Source organism: Denticeps clupeoides, chromosome 12, assembly GCF_900700375.1.
Source record: "Denticeps clupeoides chromosome 12, fDenClu1.1, whole genome shotgun sequence".
Classification (NCBI taxonomy): Eukaryota; Metazoa; Chordata; class Actinopteri; order Clupeiformes; family Denticipitidae; genus Denticeps; species Denticeps clupeoides.
In genome coordinates, this window is record NC_041718.1 from 4,269,063 (window position 1) to 4,286,738 (window position 17,676).

The 17,676-nt window shown below is 44.9% G+C and overlaps 2 protein-coding genes across 15 annotated transcripts in view; both read left to right on the forward strand.

The window, feature by feature from the left end:
- Positions 1–1,920, forward strand: part of slmapa (sarcolemma associated protein a) — a 45,498-nt gene extending 43,578 nt beyond the window's left edge. For 7 of the 9 annotated variants that reach the window (XM_028997663.1, XM_028997661.1, XM_028997664.1 and 4 more), the window contains one exon: positions 1,775–1,920. In XM_028997663.1, the coding sequence (XP_028853496.1) occupies positions 1,775–1,867 (93 nt within the window). In that variant the 3' untranslated portion in view covers positions 1,868–1,920. Of the gene's footprint in view, positions 1–1,054; positions 1,143–1,774 lie in introns of all 9 variants that reach the window. The other 2 variants (XM_028997662.1, XM_028997665.1) reach the window with 1 other exon arrangement.
- A 5,013-nt stretch (positions 1,921–6,933) lies between these two features.
- Positions 6,934–17,676, forward strand: part of flnba (filamin B a) — a 54,665-nt gene continuing 43,922 nt past the window's right edge. For all 6 annotated transcript variants that reach the window (XM_028997655.1, XM_028997657.1, XM_028997656.1 and 3 more), the window contains exon 1: positions 6,934–7,326. In XM_028997655.1, coding sequence (XP_028853488.1) covers positions 7,035–7,326 — 292 coding nt within the window. In that variant the 5' untranslated portion in view covers positions 6,934–7,034. The remainder of the gene's footprint in view (positions 7,327–17,676) is intronic.

Consider the following 17,676-nt stretch of genomic DNA (forward strand, 5'->3'; position numbering starts at 1 on the left):
TTCTGCTCAGATCATCTCTGTTGGGTTTGGCCACGTTGCCACAATCCAACCTGCCGTCGCTGACGCTCTGAAAAATCTGGGTGCGGTGGCCTTGGGGAGCTATGACTGACAGTTCTGTTTATCTGACCACTAAACAAAACCCTGCCCACTTGTTCAGAGTGAGACTCGGCTCAATCAAGCACGCAGCGGGATCCGCAGTATCAAGCTCCCTGCTGCGTTCAGCACAGTGGTGAGGATTATGGTCAGGAAGCTCCTGGTTTGTGCCATGCTTGCATCTTGGAGAAAACTGACAGGGGGGGGGTCAGACCTTTTCTTCCTTTTTATAATGTTGAATGTAGAGTATTGTGACCTTGTTAATGTTTGATGCAATTTTATTCATGCTGGTTTTAAGGAATAGTTCAGCTTTTTATTTATTTATTTATTTATTTATAACCTGACCTTTTAAATTTGTGCCAATGAAAGAATGTTCACAGCCCTCACATGTGCAATAGTCAGTCTTACCTGGATACACAATTTCTTATTATTAAGGGACAGTTACTATTTGATGTCTCCAAGTAGGAATTGTGCTCTAGCTAAAGGCTGCACTTGTATTGCAAAACTCAGTTTTAATAAAGCTACATGGTCTGTCATGCTGCCTTTTTACCGGGGACACCTGCGCTGCGGTTTAATTCCTAAAAACTCTTTAAATCCAGATTCTTGTTCATATGCTAATGAACTGTACTACACTTTTAGCGTGAATGTCTGACGAAATTTACCTTTTGCTGAACTGTTGTTTTGACTTGACCTGAGCATTTCCACACGTCTCCATATTAACCCCACTTAACTTGCAACACCATTTCACGTCCCTGCAGCAGAATTTATCTGTGTGTGGTGTGTGTGGTGGTGGGGGGTCTCCTTTGTGGCTCCCTGTATGTGTACTTTATTTTAAAAAGCCCTGTTGTCCTCCTCCTTTTAGTTTGTTTTAGCTGCAGCCTCTGCTTTTCCATCAGATCAGATCTTTGTGTTGATTTAGTGTAAAAGTTGATTTTTCTGTAATGTCCCTTCCCTCCTTTAGCCATCCATATCGCAGCCCGCCCAAGCCATTTTCATCGGCCTTACCCTGGCTTTGCTGTACTGGTGCTTCGGCCAGTTGTGGTATTAAGGTACACAGTTGCTCGTGTCGAGTGTCTGTCTGTGTTTGTCCTTTTGTTCTGTTCCTGCATCGTCGTCATTGTGTTCACAACAGTGCATGGCCGAACACCCCAAAAACACACCACACACACTAATCTCGTTGTCTTCTACATCAATTCCCTTTTGGGGAGCTTTACTGCACTGGGGAGAAAAGAACGAAAAATCTATTCATTTCTCCTCTCACCACACTAGTCTGTTCTGACTGATCACTAATCTGTCATCTGCTCTTTGGGATTTTAATTTATTTTTTGCATTTTAATTTTGCTCACAGTATTTATTTATTTGTTTGTTTGTTTCCTCATTTGATCCGGAATTCCACATGCAAAGAAAGAAATGTCTGTTTTCATATCCTGTTCTGTTCTCATTGGTGTCATTTCTTTAACCTCTGTGAGGCGACTGGTTCCTTCAGTTTGAACGTGTGGTCTTATACCTCCTTCTGTCGGTCTCGTTCCGCTCACTCGCTCTTGTTTGTGCGCCACACATCTTGCACTTTAACCTCTCCCTCTCTCTCTATGTTTCTCCCCTTCCACCTTCTTTTACGCAGTACAGGTGGAGCCATGTCTCTTTCTCGGCTTCACTCGGACTCTCTCTCTGTGTGTTACAGAGCGGGTGGATGCCCTGGATGCCAGTGGTGGTCGTGATTGTTGCTGTGACCGCAGCAGCGCTTTACCCAGGCTTCTCCAAGAGCCCCTCCTGAGGACGACATGTCTGCACACATGTACACACACTTCTCCTTTTTTTTTTTTTTTTTTTTTTTTTTTTCTTCTCCCTGGAGGGAGGCCCTAAGCCACCTCCTCTCTAAATTCTGGGTCTGAGACGAGGAGTCCTGAGCCCAGGGCCTCTACTGAATCTGTATAAAATGAAGATGTGTACATATAGAAATATAGAATGATAGAGTAAGAATTAAGGTTATAAATCACACCGTAGATAAAAAAAACTATCTGTCAGTTAGGTGGGAATTATAACATTAAGTGGCCTAAACTAGGCTTCTTCCTTCCTCATGGGTACCAAACGGCTTTCTGTTGGGGTGTGTGTGTGTGTGTGTGTGTGTGTGTGTGTGTGTGTGTGTGTGTGTGTGTGTGTGTGTGTGTGTGTTTTTCCCTCCCTTTTCTATGTTTCTGTGATTTGACAGGATGTTCCAAATAAATGTTCAAGCCAAATCTGATTCAGAAAGCGTGGCACGTGTGGTGTAAGTGCCTAGTTTTACCAGAAGCAGCAGTGAGTGTATATGAGCACACACACATACAAAAAAAAAAAAAACTTGTGCCAGTCTTATTTGTGCACTAGAATATTAACAAAGAAACCGAAAGGAGGATGCAATCACTTTCAATAGCGAGTCTTCTGTGCTCCTAATGTCTGTTAAATCCAAGATGCTTGTAGCACAAGTATGTGATGTACTCTGTCGTCGTTTTCTTTGTGTTGTGTGATCTTGAAAAAAAAAAAAAAAAACACTACGATACGTAGGTGAATTGAAATGATGTTCCTTGGAGTAGTTGAATTGTCGGTGGTGTTGGGATGATTTTAAATGATTTCATTGAGAATATTAAGCTTTTCACTAGAACAAAGTCTGTATTTTACAAAAAAAAAATCTTTAACCTCACCACACCTACTGTTTCAATGCGGGGCCATTTACACGAACAAATGAAATCCCTCCACCAAAGGTCTGGATTACAACACACACAAAGGCAAAGGACTCTGGGTGCTGCATTAGCCAAGAGATTTTTCTGGTGGGCCAATGTGGATGGGACTGATTTCAGAGATTCGTCCAGGATGGAAGCTGAAAATGTCTCTTATTTTTTTTTTATTTTTATTTTTTTCCCCTCTTCTCGTCCATGAACATGAATGTTATATGGCCAGGAGGTGGTGGGGTTCACGAACTTATAAATGGACAAGACCCAAGTTTGTGAACTTGAGACTGACATGAGATCTGTGTCAGCGCATTGGTTTAAAGTGTGTATGATGAGTCTGTCCTTTTTTTTTTTTTTTTTTTTTTTTTTTATGGGTGGGGTTGGGTGTGAGTGGTGTTGGGTTGGTTTCACCCTCTGTCTTTTGTGCTGTAAATAAATGGCTCTCGTTCATGGAGCACTTGGAGCAGTGGTTCTCATTTGCCTGTGTTAATGAGCAGCGTTTTTTCCAAACCCGTTCACCGCTACACAGGTAACAGTGCTGAGAGCAGCCTGGCGCACCGAGCCACTTCCTTCATCCGAACTTGTACCGAAGTGAAGCACATTCATGCAAACATCCAGGCCTGTGTCACCCTCACAGCCCTGCACATTTTACACTAGATGTATGTTGAAAATAATAATAAGAAAAAAAATAAGGCTGTGTAAGGTTTGATATCCACAGCCTACAGGCCCTTTATCTTTCTCTAGCCTGCCTAAGTAAGAGCTTAAAAACTTTAGTGTATGTCCATCTCGCTGTGTTTTTGTACATATGTATGAATGTATGTGTGTAAATATACATTATATACACAAAATAAAAGAAAAGAATGGATCCTGGTTGCACCCTCTGATGTGCCCCTGGAGTTTGTTTTTAATGAGATCTTAAAAATGACCCGTTTCCGTTCATTTACGATGTGTTCACAATCTTTTTTTCTTTTTTATTATTTGTGTTTTGGGTTTTGGGTTCGAGGCTTGTTAACCCTGCTACGTCTTTTGTTTGGTTTTCATCTTGGTTTTCATTTTTTTTTTTTTTAAATCAAATGAAGTTCTAAGTTGTTTTACTGCTTTCTCTGGGTTTGTAAAGATTCAGGTAAAACCACTCGTTAAGAGGGAAAAGGTGAACGCACAAATGTGAAACATTCTAAACGGAAAGAAACTCTCGTGCTGAGAGTTAAAGCGAACAGACTTGTATTTGGTAGGGCGCTTTATCTGTATTCCGCACGGTGCGGTCGTAGTTCATCAGTCGTTCATTTGTGACTTGGCATGGTGGCACACGCGCTGTTGTACAGGTTGGATGTAGCCCACTTTCATTCAGTAATCAAATCAGACCCACTGGTACACATTGTGCCCACTGTGTAAATAGTAGCTACTTGTAATATATATTTTTTTCCTTCCTTATTTTTAGGGATTTAAAGTAATTGTTTTAATTCTATTTTGTAATGATGTAAAGATTACAATAGAGTTTGGGGACATGCAGATTGAAGTCTTTGCACTAACATGTGTAATATGCATGGTTGTAATAAAACAGCGTTACTCGACTGTGTGTTTTTGTCACTTTGGAGCGATTTATGGTGACACAACAAAACGTGTCCTCTGTATTTAACAATCACCCATAGTGAGCAGTGGGAAGCCATGACAGGCTCCCGGGGGGGCAGTGTGTGGGGACGGTACCTTGATCAAGGGGACCTCAGTGGGACCTCACCATGGTAGTTTGAGATTCGAACTGGCAACCTTCCGATTACGGGTCCGCTTCCTTACCTAGGCCACCACTGCCTCAAATTTTTATTCCCCGTTTCTTACCATTTCTACACAACTTCAAGAAGTCTGGAGCTCTGTTCAGTTACTTATGTAATTACTTTAAATGGTCATTTGTAATATGAGCATAACGATGGAGGAAAAGGATTGTGGGACAAAGCTATGAACACTAGGGGGCAACCCAGCTCATGCATTGAAGGAAATGCAGGGCCTTTTGATTGTGTTAATCCACAGGGGCTTACGTTCAAACAGAAGACCATTATCTGTGAAGAACGCTACGCCTCCTGTGAAGCAACAGCGTGCAGGTGACATGAAGTTTATGGCATTTATCAGACGCCCTTACAGAGTGACTTAGTCAATAGTGACCGTGACAATCCCGCTGGAGACAATTGGGGTTCAGTGTCTTGCTAAGGGACGCAATGGTTGTAGTGGGGTTTGAACCTGCGTCCTGTGTTATTCACTCCGCTTCTACCGCCCTTCTGAGTCAGAGACCTACTGCCAAAAAAGAAAACAGGAGAGGTCCACGCCCTGATAAGACTGCATCTCGACACACCTACGCCATTTTTTTCCATGTCCCTGGGCCTCCTGCTGAAGCTTCGGCCTCTCTCTCTCCGCACTGTCGGATTTGTTCTTATCCTCCCGTCCACTGCGGTTTTAGCTGGTGCTTTTTGGGCAGTGATGTCACCCAGTTCAGCCTGGCATGACATCATAATTACATGGCGAGGAGAGTGTCCACCTCAGCCTTCCCAGAGTAAACAGACAGTGAGGTTACAGCGGCATGGCGGACAGGTGGTGTCGTCTGGTGCCGGAGGGAACGTCGGCGCCGTGAGTCAGGCCCAGCAGGAAGTGCTCTGGCAGACGGAGCCTGGGGCTGAATGGATGAGAGACACCCTGGAGGGATTAGCTGAGGGTGACACGCACGGGCCGACACAATGGGACAGGAGACCCCGAGAGACGGAGCCAAAAGATGAGTCACTGCGTGTTTAGTAAAATACTAATCCTGCTCCCAGACGTACAGCCATTTATGTCTCATGTTAACATAAGACAGTTTGTACCCATTAGATCCTTAAAAAAAACTGTTACTGGCTAAAATTGGAGGAAAGGAAGACAAAAAAACAACAGATCTGTGTGTAAATGGACATTCATCAAACCAAAGCTGAACACTGTGAAGCAGTTAACAGTAGTCTCCACAAAGATCGCCCTTAAATGAAGGCTTTAAGATTAAAACTGCCACATAAAGAGCTGTCTTCTGGAATGCCTACATTCCTGTGTACATGGAGTGGTACCTCGCCAGACTCCGTAAGGATCCATAATCCCGATACCGAGCCCAGATCTGGCCTGTTGCTTGTCTTTACTATCTGGGCTGCTGCCGGAGATGTGACGTAATACAGATCCACCCCTCTGAATCACTGAGGTCGTGCCACGACCCTGCTGCCCTGCAAATAACAAAGTCCTGGGAAGAGATCAACAAGTCAGATACTATGGATGTGGTGGCTTAAGGTTTGAGCTCCAACAACCAAATAGAATTTTTTTTTTTTTTTTTCACACAGAAATTTAAATTATTTTACTGAGTGTGTTACTTGATATGCATCATTCTTGTTCAGTATGAATTTATTAAACATCATACACATAGGCTACTATTATTCATGAATAAAGGCTGAACAGCTATCCCAAAACCAAAATGTCACCCTAATTCACTATAAACACATTAAAGGGTAAAGTATTTGTGGAATTATATGTGTGTGTGTGTGTGTGTATATATATCTCACACACACACACAGATCTAGACCACTTTCACGATCCAGTTTCCTAAGGCTAATAGGTAAAACACTCACCTATGAAGCAGATGACCGTAAAGTCACACAATAATGACGCTTAATAATGAGTAATGACTGATTATACAGCTAAATGTGAAATCTCCCTATCTATCCCACAGAAGAAACTGTTTAAATCCCTCTAATTGTTCATTTAAATTAGTCTCTGAATAAAATTTTTAAAGATAAGGCTGGGTTACCATTAAAGTCTGGACAATGTTTTTGCTCCATACGCCTGTGTTTTAAGTCTACCACATACATCGTTATTTTATTACTGATCACCTAATCCTAATTAAACCACGGTGGGATTAAATACTTGAATTGTGAAGCCTTGGATTACGCGATGATCTAACAAAACACCTATACAGTATTTAACTTAAATGATCAGGATGGAAATTTGTACTTATTACTTCGCGGATCTGGCAACACCGGAAACGCTACAACCTGGCAACACGGGCGATGTAACAGTGTTGCTGGAAAGATCGACTGAAAGTGTGAATGGAAGCCGCGCATGCGCAGATCCCGCACACGGGGCTAAAAGAGACTGGCCGCCGCGGGACGCGCAGAAAGTCGCCCGCTCCTCTCAGCCGCCGCACCGCCCTCCCGTTCAGCGACCGCGACCAAGCAGAGCGCCATGCCGGCCACGGAGAAGGACCTGGCGGACGACGCGCCGTGGAAGAAGATCCAGCAGAACACGTTCACGCGCTGGTGCAACGAGCACCTGAAGTGCGTCAACAAGCGGATCTCCGACCTGCAGCTCGACCTGAGCGACGGGCTGCGGCTCATCGCGCTGCTGGAGGTGCTGAGCCAGAAGAAGATGTACAGGAAGTACCACGCCAGGCCCACCTTCCGCCAGATGAAGCTGGAGAACGTGTCCGTGGCGCTGGAGTTCCTGGACCGGGAGAACATCCGCCTCGTTTCCATAGGTAGGCTTTCCCGTCCCGTCCCGTCCCGTCCTGTCCCGGACTTCACTGGGCCGAGAGGAAGCACCTGTCGCGGCCACACCTGGCCCACGCCCGGCCAACCCCCGACAAAAAAAATCAAAAACTGGGGTTCTTTTCTTCCAAGTTCATTAGAAGGCGCTTTAATCTATTTTCTGGGCAGATGTGGCGGTTCTGGTGCCTTCAAAGCTGCACAGAGCTACATGTAGAAATGTCCATTTAAATAGAAAATATTGTGAAATTATAAAGCACCAGTAGAAATAATGAAGCTGCTTCTTTAATCGCCTCTGCTAAGATCACTGTGAGTGGGGCTTTTTTTTATGGACCCTTTGAAGAGGGAATAAACGGTTTACAGTAGCGTCCCATAATGGGACGTGGTGAACCACAGGAAAAGTCCTCAGTTGTGGACTAGTTTCAATTCCGACTGCTTCTTAGCAGTGGCTCCTTTTTTTTTTTTTAATCTGTAGTGCCGATCGCAGAGTAAAGGCAAACCCCTGATAAGCCTTTCTATAGTTCTTCAAAAGGCTCAAACAATTGCAAACATCTCCTAGGCAACACCCCAATAATACGTGACCTGTGATTATGTGTGCCGTGATTTTAATTTTGCTGGTGTGTGTGTGTGTGTGTGTGTGTGTGTGTGTGTCAAAGAGCGAGAACTGTTAGTTTAGTCGTAAAGCCCATCAGAAGAGTTGTGGCGTGACGTGGAGACGGTGCGAAGGCCATTTCACGTGCTGTCCAGGTGACTGTGGGCGCCGGTCCGGTGCACGTGGGGGGGGTGGTCTGGGTGTTTGGTTGACCCCCCTCCCATCTACAGACTCCTCCAGAATTCCAGCTGCTGGTACCTCCTGTACCGCGGAATGTTGTCACTTCCACTAGTGATTTATTGATGAGGTTTGAGCTGCATGTTTCAAATTCCGTTTTTTTTCCGGCATTTACCGGACGCCCTTATCCAGAGCGACTTGCAGTCGGTAGCTACAGGGACAAGTCCCCCCCTGGAGACACTCAGGGTTAAGTGTCTTGCTCAGGGACACAATGGCAGTAAGTGGGGTTTGAACCTGGGTCTTCTGGTTCACAGGGGAGGGTTTTACCCGCTCTGCTACTGCCACCCTACTCTCATAATCTAGAAAGTCCTGCAAATTATCAAATATCTGAGCCACCTTCATCATTATATCAGTCTAAGTTACGTGTTGGCGTAGTCTTTTATCACGGGCTGATTTAAAAGCCTTCATACGGGGGGTGTTGGTCAGGTCTGCGGGACGGTGGACTGTGTTTTGTGGGTGTAAATTTGCGCATCCTGAATGAAGCCTGCTTCCTGTCCACTTCCTGTGGCGATGTTTTGACTGTTCTGTTGTGTGTGTGTGTGTGTGTTTGTGTGTGTAGACATACATTATATATTAATGTTTCCGCTTTTTTGACTAAAAGTCAGTCTTTCCATTCAGCTGGGGTGGGGGAGCATTTGGAATGTCATGTAAATAAATGCTTTAATGCTCCTGTATTTTATTACAGAGGATAGTCATAATTTTCCAAAAAAAAAAATTTCCCAAATATTTTGTTTTCTATGGTTCATAACAGATGCTGTACTTTCCAGTTGTGATGTTGCTCCAACACATCCTCCACCTTCTCGGTCTGTAGGCATTATTCATTATATGGGGCGGTAGTAGCCTAGTGGGTAACACACTCGCCTGTGAACCAGAAGACCCAGGTTCAAATCCCACTTACTGCCATCGTGTCCCTGAGCAGGACACTTAAGTGTCTCCAGGGGGCTCTGGATGAGGGTGTCTGATAAATGCTGCTCACTTGTAGAGGTCCTCTCTACATGTAGGCAGATTTTCCTGCCACCAGGAGTCACTTACTGAAGTCTTCAGCCATTTTTATCATTTTTAAAATGTACCCTTAAATAAATCAAACGCTCCCCGAGATGTCGGCCTGAGGCACCCCTAGGTCGAAAGCTGCGTTTTGTGCGCCCTTTACGCACAGGGACATCGCCCCATGACGAGGATGGAACTGGGATGAGTTACAAAAAAAAATGTGTTTATGTTCCTGTCTAGCAGTTAGCGGAATTTTAAGAAATTCCATTAAGAAATAATATGGGACCGTATTGATTACAAAATATTTAAAAAAAAAATATTAAAAAGTTGATATCAGTAATGATCAGTAATCAGTATTTTTTATTTTTTTGTATTATTATTATAATGCGTATTTACTGGCACAAATGATTTTTCTACACTGAGGAGCAGCACAGAGGTTCTGTCTTCATACAGAAAAAAAAAAAAAAATAGTATTCTTTATTTTTTTAATCTGATCATCCAAGCCCTGCTGCACCATCGGGCCATAAATCTCCACGGAGCTTCACATCTGCAGCCCACTGGACCTTTGCTGACTAAAGCTCCCTCCACAGCCTTGGCTCAGCGTGGGCCTGATAAAACCCCGACCTTGGAAGCTGTTGAAAGATCTCGCCCACTCCTGCCTTCGCATCTCGTGAAGTGTACCTAAACAACGGCGAGTCTTGCGAAAGCCAGGTCGTGGTGGTGGGATCCGTGGAGGGATTTTTAAGAGTGGTCACCACAGAACATCAGCAGGCCCCTCCCTTCTCGGCTAGATCTTCCACAAATCCAACTGGAAGGTTTCAGATGATGCCTCAAAATCTCCAGAGCCACTAGTTCACTCGCAGTCTTCGTATGTGTTCTTTTTAAAACGTTTTCCTCTTCGTTTCGGCTTCAAGAACGTGGTTACTGGCCTCTACTGTACTTTTTTTTTTCTCGTTTCAGTGACTAGTAAAAGGCCCAGTGTGGGTTTATGGGTGAGGCGGAGTCAGACCAGTGCAGTGATAAAACTGATATCTTGTAGCACTTATTATGACAGTGCTGCCTGCATGTCAGGTCTACTGTCTGTTCACTGAAACAGTGAGGGATTGTGGGCCATGTCTGGCTGGTGAGAAGCTGTGACATGTCGTATCTCCCCGCCAAGCAAACAAGACAGCAGCTGGGGATTTTTTTTTTTTTTTTTTTTTTTTTTTTTTTTTTTTTCCTACGTTGCAACGGCACCACCAAAGGGGTGGAAGTTTTATTTGTTTTTTACTTATTACCCTGCACCGTACGCCCTGGTCGGCTTAACGTTTCACTCGGGTCCAGCACCACACCCGGTGTGTTGAATCAGTGGTTTTATTCAAGTGGCCGTGCCCCAAGCAGCAAGTCCCTTGCATGTGATTCATAAAATCTGTCGCATGTCCCTGAACCGCAAAAATGATGAGCGTTCTGTGCATGTTGCAACCATAAATATTCACATTATGAATTCACGGGGTGAATAACTTTTGTTTTGTCCCACTCAAGCACGCACCAAAGATTAGTCTTCAGGTGGTCAGGTAACGTTTTCTTGCTTGTTCGCTTTCTTTTTAAATATAAATCGTAGTGCGGTGCCACCGGTTCTTCGGCATTTCGCCTCAGTGTGTTACTGCACATCCGCTGCTGAATGTTAAGGAGTGTCTGGTCATGCTCAGGGGTTACACTGCTGAAAATATGCCACGTTCATACTGCAAAATAAATCTCGAATGAACCACACGTCAACACACAAACCCTAATAAACAACTTCTTACTATAAAAACAAGTCTTATGGGACTCATTAAAACATTATTATAAATCTTGCTGAGATTCTTTTCCTAGACCAAGAACGTGCATAATTCTCCCCGTTCTACAGCGTACTCTGGCTCCTCTCTGGAAATCTCCTGTTTTCTGGCCCTGTCCTGCCTCCCGAGGACCCCATCGTGTTCTGGGATTCTCATTAAAGGCCGGCCCGCAAAGCACCGGCACAAGCACAGCCTGTAATCTACAGCCATCAGCCAATTTTAGGTTACGCAGCGGTTTCCGCAGACTGTCACAATTCAGAGGTGAGCGCAACTAAGATGCAGCTAATTGGCACCAACTTTGGACCTCATTTGCCGGCCGTGGATGTGTTTTAGTGAACCAGTCATGGTTGCCCGATCAGAACCACGCCTGACAGGTCCTTGTAACCGGAGGCAGCAGGAAGAGTCTCCGATGGGAGCTGGAGGAAGGAAGCCCTTACTCAACAAGCGCTGCGTTGGTGGAAATGCCTTCTCACGCCGGCCATTATTCCCTGACACGGGTCTGGGGGAGACGTCCGTTCGCCCCGGGGGGGGGGCATGCATTGTTCAGGTTCACTGGGATGGGGGGGGGGAACGCAAGTTACTTTTCAAAAGGTCGTACAAATTTTAACAGCAGTGCCGCACGAAGCTGGAGCTGAACTTGTTAATAGTCTGCTGATATTCCACAGTGTCCAAGCGCATTACATGGGAATCCCGTGTAACACTGTATGTAATAAGTGTGGTACGGTACACGGATGAGGAGGGCGATGAAATAATCCATATATTTAACAAAAGCTGTGGAACTGGAAGTGCACCGTAACGCTGCTACGTGGACTCAGATCGCCGAATTTAATATTTATATTTCAAATATTAGGAGTGCAGACAAATTGTGTCAATGAACTGATTGTCCGGTTCAGTTCCACGAAGCCGCAGGCCGGAAACCGCCGCTCATACCTGGCTGCCTGCGGTTGCATCACAGTTTCAGTCACCTGGGCCGGAGTCGCCTCCGGCTGTCCGGGCCTCTCGGTTTCCCGTGGCCCGCCGAGCTCGGCGACACCTGTTCTGTTCTCTCCTGGCCTGCCCCCCCCCCCCCCCCCCACACCCCCACAGAACAAACATTGTGCCGTTGCCATGGAGCCACTTTCAAAGAGCGTTCACGGTCACGCCAGGTTTCAGCCCCGGAGCCGGTGAGAGGGGGTTCGTGCCGAAGAAAACCCTCGTGACCACCTTGACTGCCTTCCCTCTAATGGCACTCTCATTACATCACTTCCTCACACCTTCTTAATGGTTTTGTTCAAGGTCGGGACAGGAAAGGCCTTGCCCTGTTGCCACGGCAACCAAAGCGTCATTATGTAGCTTTGGCATAAACGTAGAGTGAGCTGTATGACCGGAAACCCTCCCCCCTCTGATGATCTACTAGCATGTTATCAGCTGATGCAATTCCACTGTGGATTTGGCCTTCACTCCAACTCCAAAGGGAACCTTGTAGGCCGGGCGCCCTGCCGTGAAAGTTAATGTTTTACCTCCTCCATGCAGGCAGTGCAACAGTTTGAAACCAAATGCACCTCCACATGATCTCATTTGGGTCTGTTGAGAAACCAGCAGGTGCTTCCCTCCTGTAAAAATGTTTGAGATGTTTTTACTGTGATGTTGGACATAATCACTCTCCTACGTGGAAGTGTGTGGACATGAATTCTGAGACTGAAACAGATCAATTGAAGGTGTAACTCTGCTTCATTGTTCCAGTCTGGAGACCATCAACCTTGGTTGTTTGGTGCATGGTTGCACAACTCATTACTGGTATGTTCAGAAGAACATCTTGTTGTAGTGAAATGCCAAAATTATATAAAATACATACTACGTTTACTCCAGCATGAATCACTGTCTGAGCTGAGCATTTTTTGAAGAGATGTTTGACTTCATTCTTCACAGAAAATTGACCTCTCATTCCATAAGTCAAGGTGCTAGAAGCCATTGTGCAGTGTCCGTAGTCCATAGCATACTATCTCTAGGCATAGGTATCTCTGTGACATTCTTGAGCTGTAGCTAAGAATTATGGTCTAATCGATCAATTAGTCTATTGATTAATGCTTGAATTGAGAGTGAAGTGTAAAAAAAAAAAAAAAAAAAAACGGGACTACAGTATCTGTTCTAATTGAGCCCTACTGCACACACAGACCTAAACAGGATGAGCCAGGTTTTCAGCTCTCACGGTAGAACTGAATCCACTCATGTGGTTTTGGAAAGGGCCGTGACTCCTGTTACCTTCACGGTGTTCTTATGTGACTTTCGGGTTAGGGTTGGTGGGGAAAAAAGGGCCAACACAAAGAGTCCTATAGAAATCTGATCTCCGGGGGCTCAAACGGTAATCGTCGTTCTGCTGGTGTGTTTCTTGCAGGGCTATTTATCACTGGGCCATCACTTAGAAGCTTTGCACATGCTTCTGCACAGATTTCCTGTCTTCTGTTGTATTCAGTCTGAGATTTAAAAAGAAAAAACCTCTGGGTTACGGTAGAGATCAGCACATATTGTGTTTGTTTGAACGTGCATGGCTTCCATATTTCCATATTTGTCATTGCACATTCGTTTCAGATTATTCAGGTCCAACCAGTGGAAGCGGTGTATACGCCCGTCTTGTACAGAGTAGTTTTTTTTTTTTTTTTTTTCCCCCCCACCTCCTTTCCTCACATTTTGACCGAGAACATGGCCAGTTTCTGGGTGCCCTGTCTTTTGTCCACCTTCCCCAACCCTCACAAAGTGGCTTCTGGGATTATACTCCTCTCCATATGGCAAACCTCTGTGCAACTTGCAAAGCCCGAAACATGAGCTGTGAGTTCCAAGTCTTACTTACTTACTCTTACTTACTCTTTTTGGAATAGCTTGCAACCTATTCCAGAACCTTCTAAGAACAGCATTTAATGCACACCACCAGCATTGGCCTCTGTATGTAGAATATGAAGCCGTTGAAAGGACATATTGGACCCACTTGCATGCTGAGGGGCTGCATTTAATCAAGATATCAGTCAACTTGGTGAAGGGAGATTTGTGAACAAACTTCAAGTCGCATACAAGCTGCTCTTAATGTGCTAACAGTACGTGTTTGCATAGAATAATTCTGGTGTTTTTATAAGCCGTATGACCTCATAGCATAATACACCAGTTTTACTTGCCGCTTGTTCTCACAGAATGTTCTTTCCCATTCTTACTTACAAATAGGGCAAAGAATTGTGGGAATTTGGAATGAATATGCGTATTTAATTGTAACTGGACCCTCAAAACCTAATTATTTCCAGATTGCATCACTTGAACCAGCCGGCGATCTGCCGGGTCCACAGCTCTTTTCAGAGATCAGTGGACTGCTGTAAAATGACTGTATTTCGGGGCATCCTTGTGCCACAGATCTTCTCTCGTCACACCAAAGGACTTTGAACGACTTTGCCGTCACCACAACACAGGGCTGTGTAAATACCGTCTCCGTCCCATCAACCCCCTCTCAACCACTTCTTCCTGAGTGTGTGTAATGGAGATTTATGTCATAAACTGCATAAAACATATGGTGACCTCCCAGCAGCTAAGTGGGAACATCTTCTACACTTCCACCAGGAGAAGTGAGGTCATTGCATCGGAATATTTGGATGGCGGTAATGAAGGGGATTGAGCTTGACGGGAGCAACTGAAGGGGGGGGGGGGGTCTCTGCCAGGAAACTGGGCACCTCGGCCGCACTCCATCAGTGTTACTTGGCATCTGTACAACTGCGGGTGTCACAGCCACTCGTCTGCTGGTGCTGGCTGCATCTGTAGGGACCCCGAAATTCTATTCTCAACTCCCAGTTTTCTTTTCCTCACTATGGGAATGGATAACGATCCAGTAATTTGAGGGAAGGCATTAGTGCAATGGCTTTTAATTGGGGGAGCGTTTATGACTGCTGATGCTTAGGGTGAGGCAGGAACTGCACGCTGCAGCCGTGCTGTTTTTTTTTTTTTTTTTTTTTTTTTTCTCTCTCTCCATTCACCCAGAGCAGAGTTACACTAACCAGAACTCACAGACCACCCCTCTCCTTGCCCACCAGGACCGCTCGAGGGGTAGTTGTTGGTCTTTGCAGGAATTTGTGTCAACAGCAATATTGGATTGTGATTTTTTTTTTTTTTTTTTTTTTTTTTTTCCCCCTACCAGAATGTAATTTTATCTAGTTCCACCCCTCCAGTTAATGTCACTTTCAGGCCACCCCTCCTGAGAGTTAATCAGAAGACTGATTTCACTCTTCTCAGCATCTGGTTCAGGGTGACGCCCTTAAAAAAAAAAAAAAAAAAAATCTGTCCCAAGCAGAACTGTTCTTTTGTTTTGTTCTTCACCCCTTGTTTTAATGTTTTATGGATTTTTTTTTTTTTTTTGAGGAAACTGACTTATTTTTGTTCCTTCAGTAATTTAGGACAAGGTTGTTTTACTCATTCCCGTGTTCTAATTAATGTTTAAACTGTTTAATGATTAAACTACAGATTTTGTAGCATTCGTGTCTCTTTTTGCACCTTACTTTTTTTTTTTTATATATAGAAATTTAAAAAATTTATTAAAGAAAGAAACAAGTTGTTTTTGAGCATTTAGTGCCCATGGTGCTGTGGGTGACCTGACCGGACTGTTAATGGGGACAGGAGTGGCAACCTCTTTGTTCTGACCCCACCCCCCTTATCCTCTGCTGGTCCCCTGAGGAGAGCTCCCGGTGATCTCATAGAGCAGGAATGTCCCCGACGAGGTAGCAGGCCACGTGGGCCTGACACGGTCTCTGATGTCATTGGTAGAGGCCAGCAACGTGCCGGAGGAGGGCAGGCAGGCGTCCTGACCTGCTGTTGCTGCCAAGGGAAGAGCCGGCCTGCATACAAACACACATTTCTTAAAAAGTCAAGACGTGTGGAAGGTAGAAGCCATGTTATTAACTGAGATTTACTCGTGTGTCAGGTCAGTATGTAGGGTGATTGTTAAAAGCAGAGGACATATTTTGTTGTGTTACCGTGTGCTAGTGGGCCTAGTGGGTAAGACCCTCGTCTATGAACCAGAAGACCCAGGTTTGAACCCCACTCACCACCATTGTGTCCCTGAGCAAGACTCTTAACCCTGAGTGTCTCCAGGGGGGGACTGTCCCTGTAACTACTGACTGAAAGTCACTCTGGATAAGGGCGTCTGATAAATGCTCTAAATGTAAATGGGTGGTATTATTCTATTGAGTAACACAAGGAAACCCCCCCCCCCGTATATCATTTATTACTAAGAAATCACGAGGGGAGGGATTTAGGTATTTTAATTGAACAGTATTCCGCTCCTGCATTTTTCGCAACCGGACCTGCAATAGTTTTGCAGGACCAATTTTCGGTGTTCATGAAACCCTGCTGCAGCGGGGTACACTATATAGCTTTAATGTGTGAAGTTGAACATCAAATTGAGCAAACAATTTTAATCTTGTGTTCTAGTTTGGCTCTGAAGTGCATGACTGGCTGAGTTCATTTTTTTTTTTTTTTTTCTTGTTTCTTGATTACAAAAGATTATGGATGGTTGGTGATACATCTACCAAACCGGGCGAGCAGGGATTTCTTTTCTCAAGCATGATCTTTTTTCTGTCGCATGTCCGCACTTGAAGTTCGACCGCGTGTTTTTTTGAGGGCTTTTGGTATAAGCGCCGCACTTCAGAAAGGAGCTCGTGCTCCCCAACCAAATCGATGGTTTCTTCCTAGCTTGGGAGTGTATGATGAAGAGACTGATCTTTTTGCAAAGATAAAGATGAGTGCATGTTGTGTTGATGAGAGAACTTATGGTTTTCCTGAATTTTGTCACATCCCGCACCACACTAGATTTCTTCCCAGCTGCCAGACCCCGACTTAAGACCAAGAGGTGTGTGTGTGTGTGTGTGTGTGTGTGTGTGCAGGGAGGAATGCTGGTGTTGAGTGTATGAGTGTTCTCCTCATAGCGCAAATGGACAAATAAGCATCTCTGTGCATCCTGTTTACTGCAAAACAGGTGTATCCATGGCAACAGTAGTTACACTTTCATTCGAAGTGAAAGACATGAACAGTATCATTGTACTGCAGGTATGTTGATGGTATCAGTCTTTTAGATCAGATTCTTAGGTGAATATTAATAAATGCTTATGTAATCAGTTGGTTTTTATTGCACTACCCTTTTTTTTTTCTGCATCCTTTCCCTGGATCAGTCTCTAAGAAGGCACCTATCCAGAGATTGATTACTTTGAGGGAAGGTTTGCAGTAGGGGCAGTGGTAGCCTAGCGGTTAAGTAAGCGGCCCCATGATTAGAAAGTTGCCGGTTTGAATCCCGATCCGCCAAGGTGCCACTGAGCAAAGCACCGTCCCCACACACTGCTCCCCGGGCGCCTGTCATGGCCGCCCACTGCTCACCAAGGGTGACGGTTAAATGCAGAGGACACATTTCGTTTGCTTTGCTGTGTGTCACAATGACAATCACTTCACTCTTGCATCATAATTGATGTCTCTGGTTCACGCCCCATGCTTTGTGTGAGTAAGTTGGCTGGAATGGCAGCGTGGGAGCATGTGAAGACCCCTCCCCCTCCCCTAGCAGCCAGTTCAGCCTCCTCGCTGACATGCGAAAAGAAAAGATGTGCGTGCACCGTTGTACATCCCAGACGGAGTGTCGTCCATGAAACATACTTGTGTTTTTGTTTTTAAGCGGACCAAAGCGCTTCCACATGTCTGATATATTGGTACATGTTCTG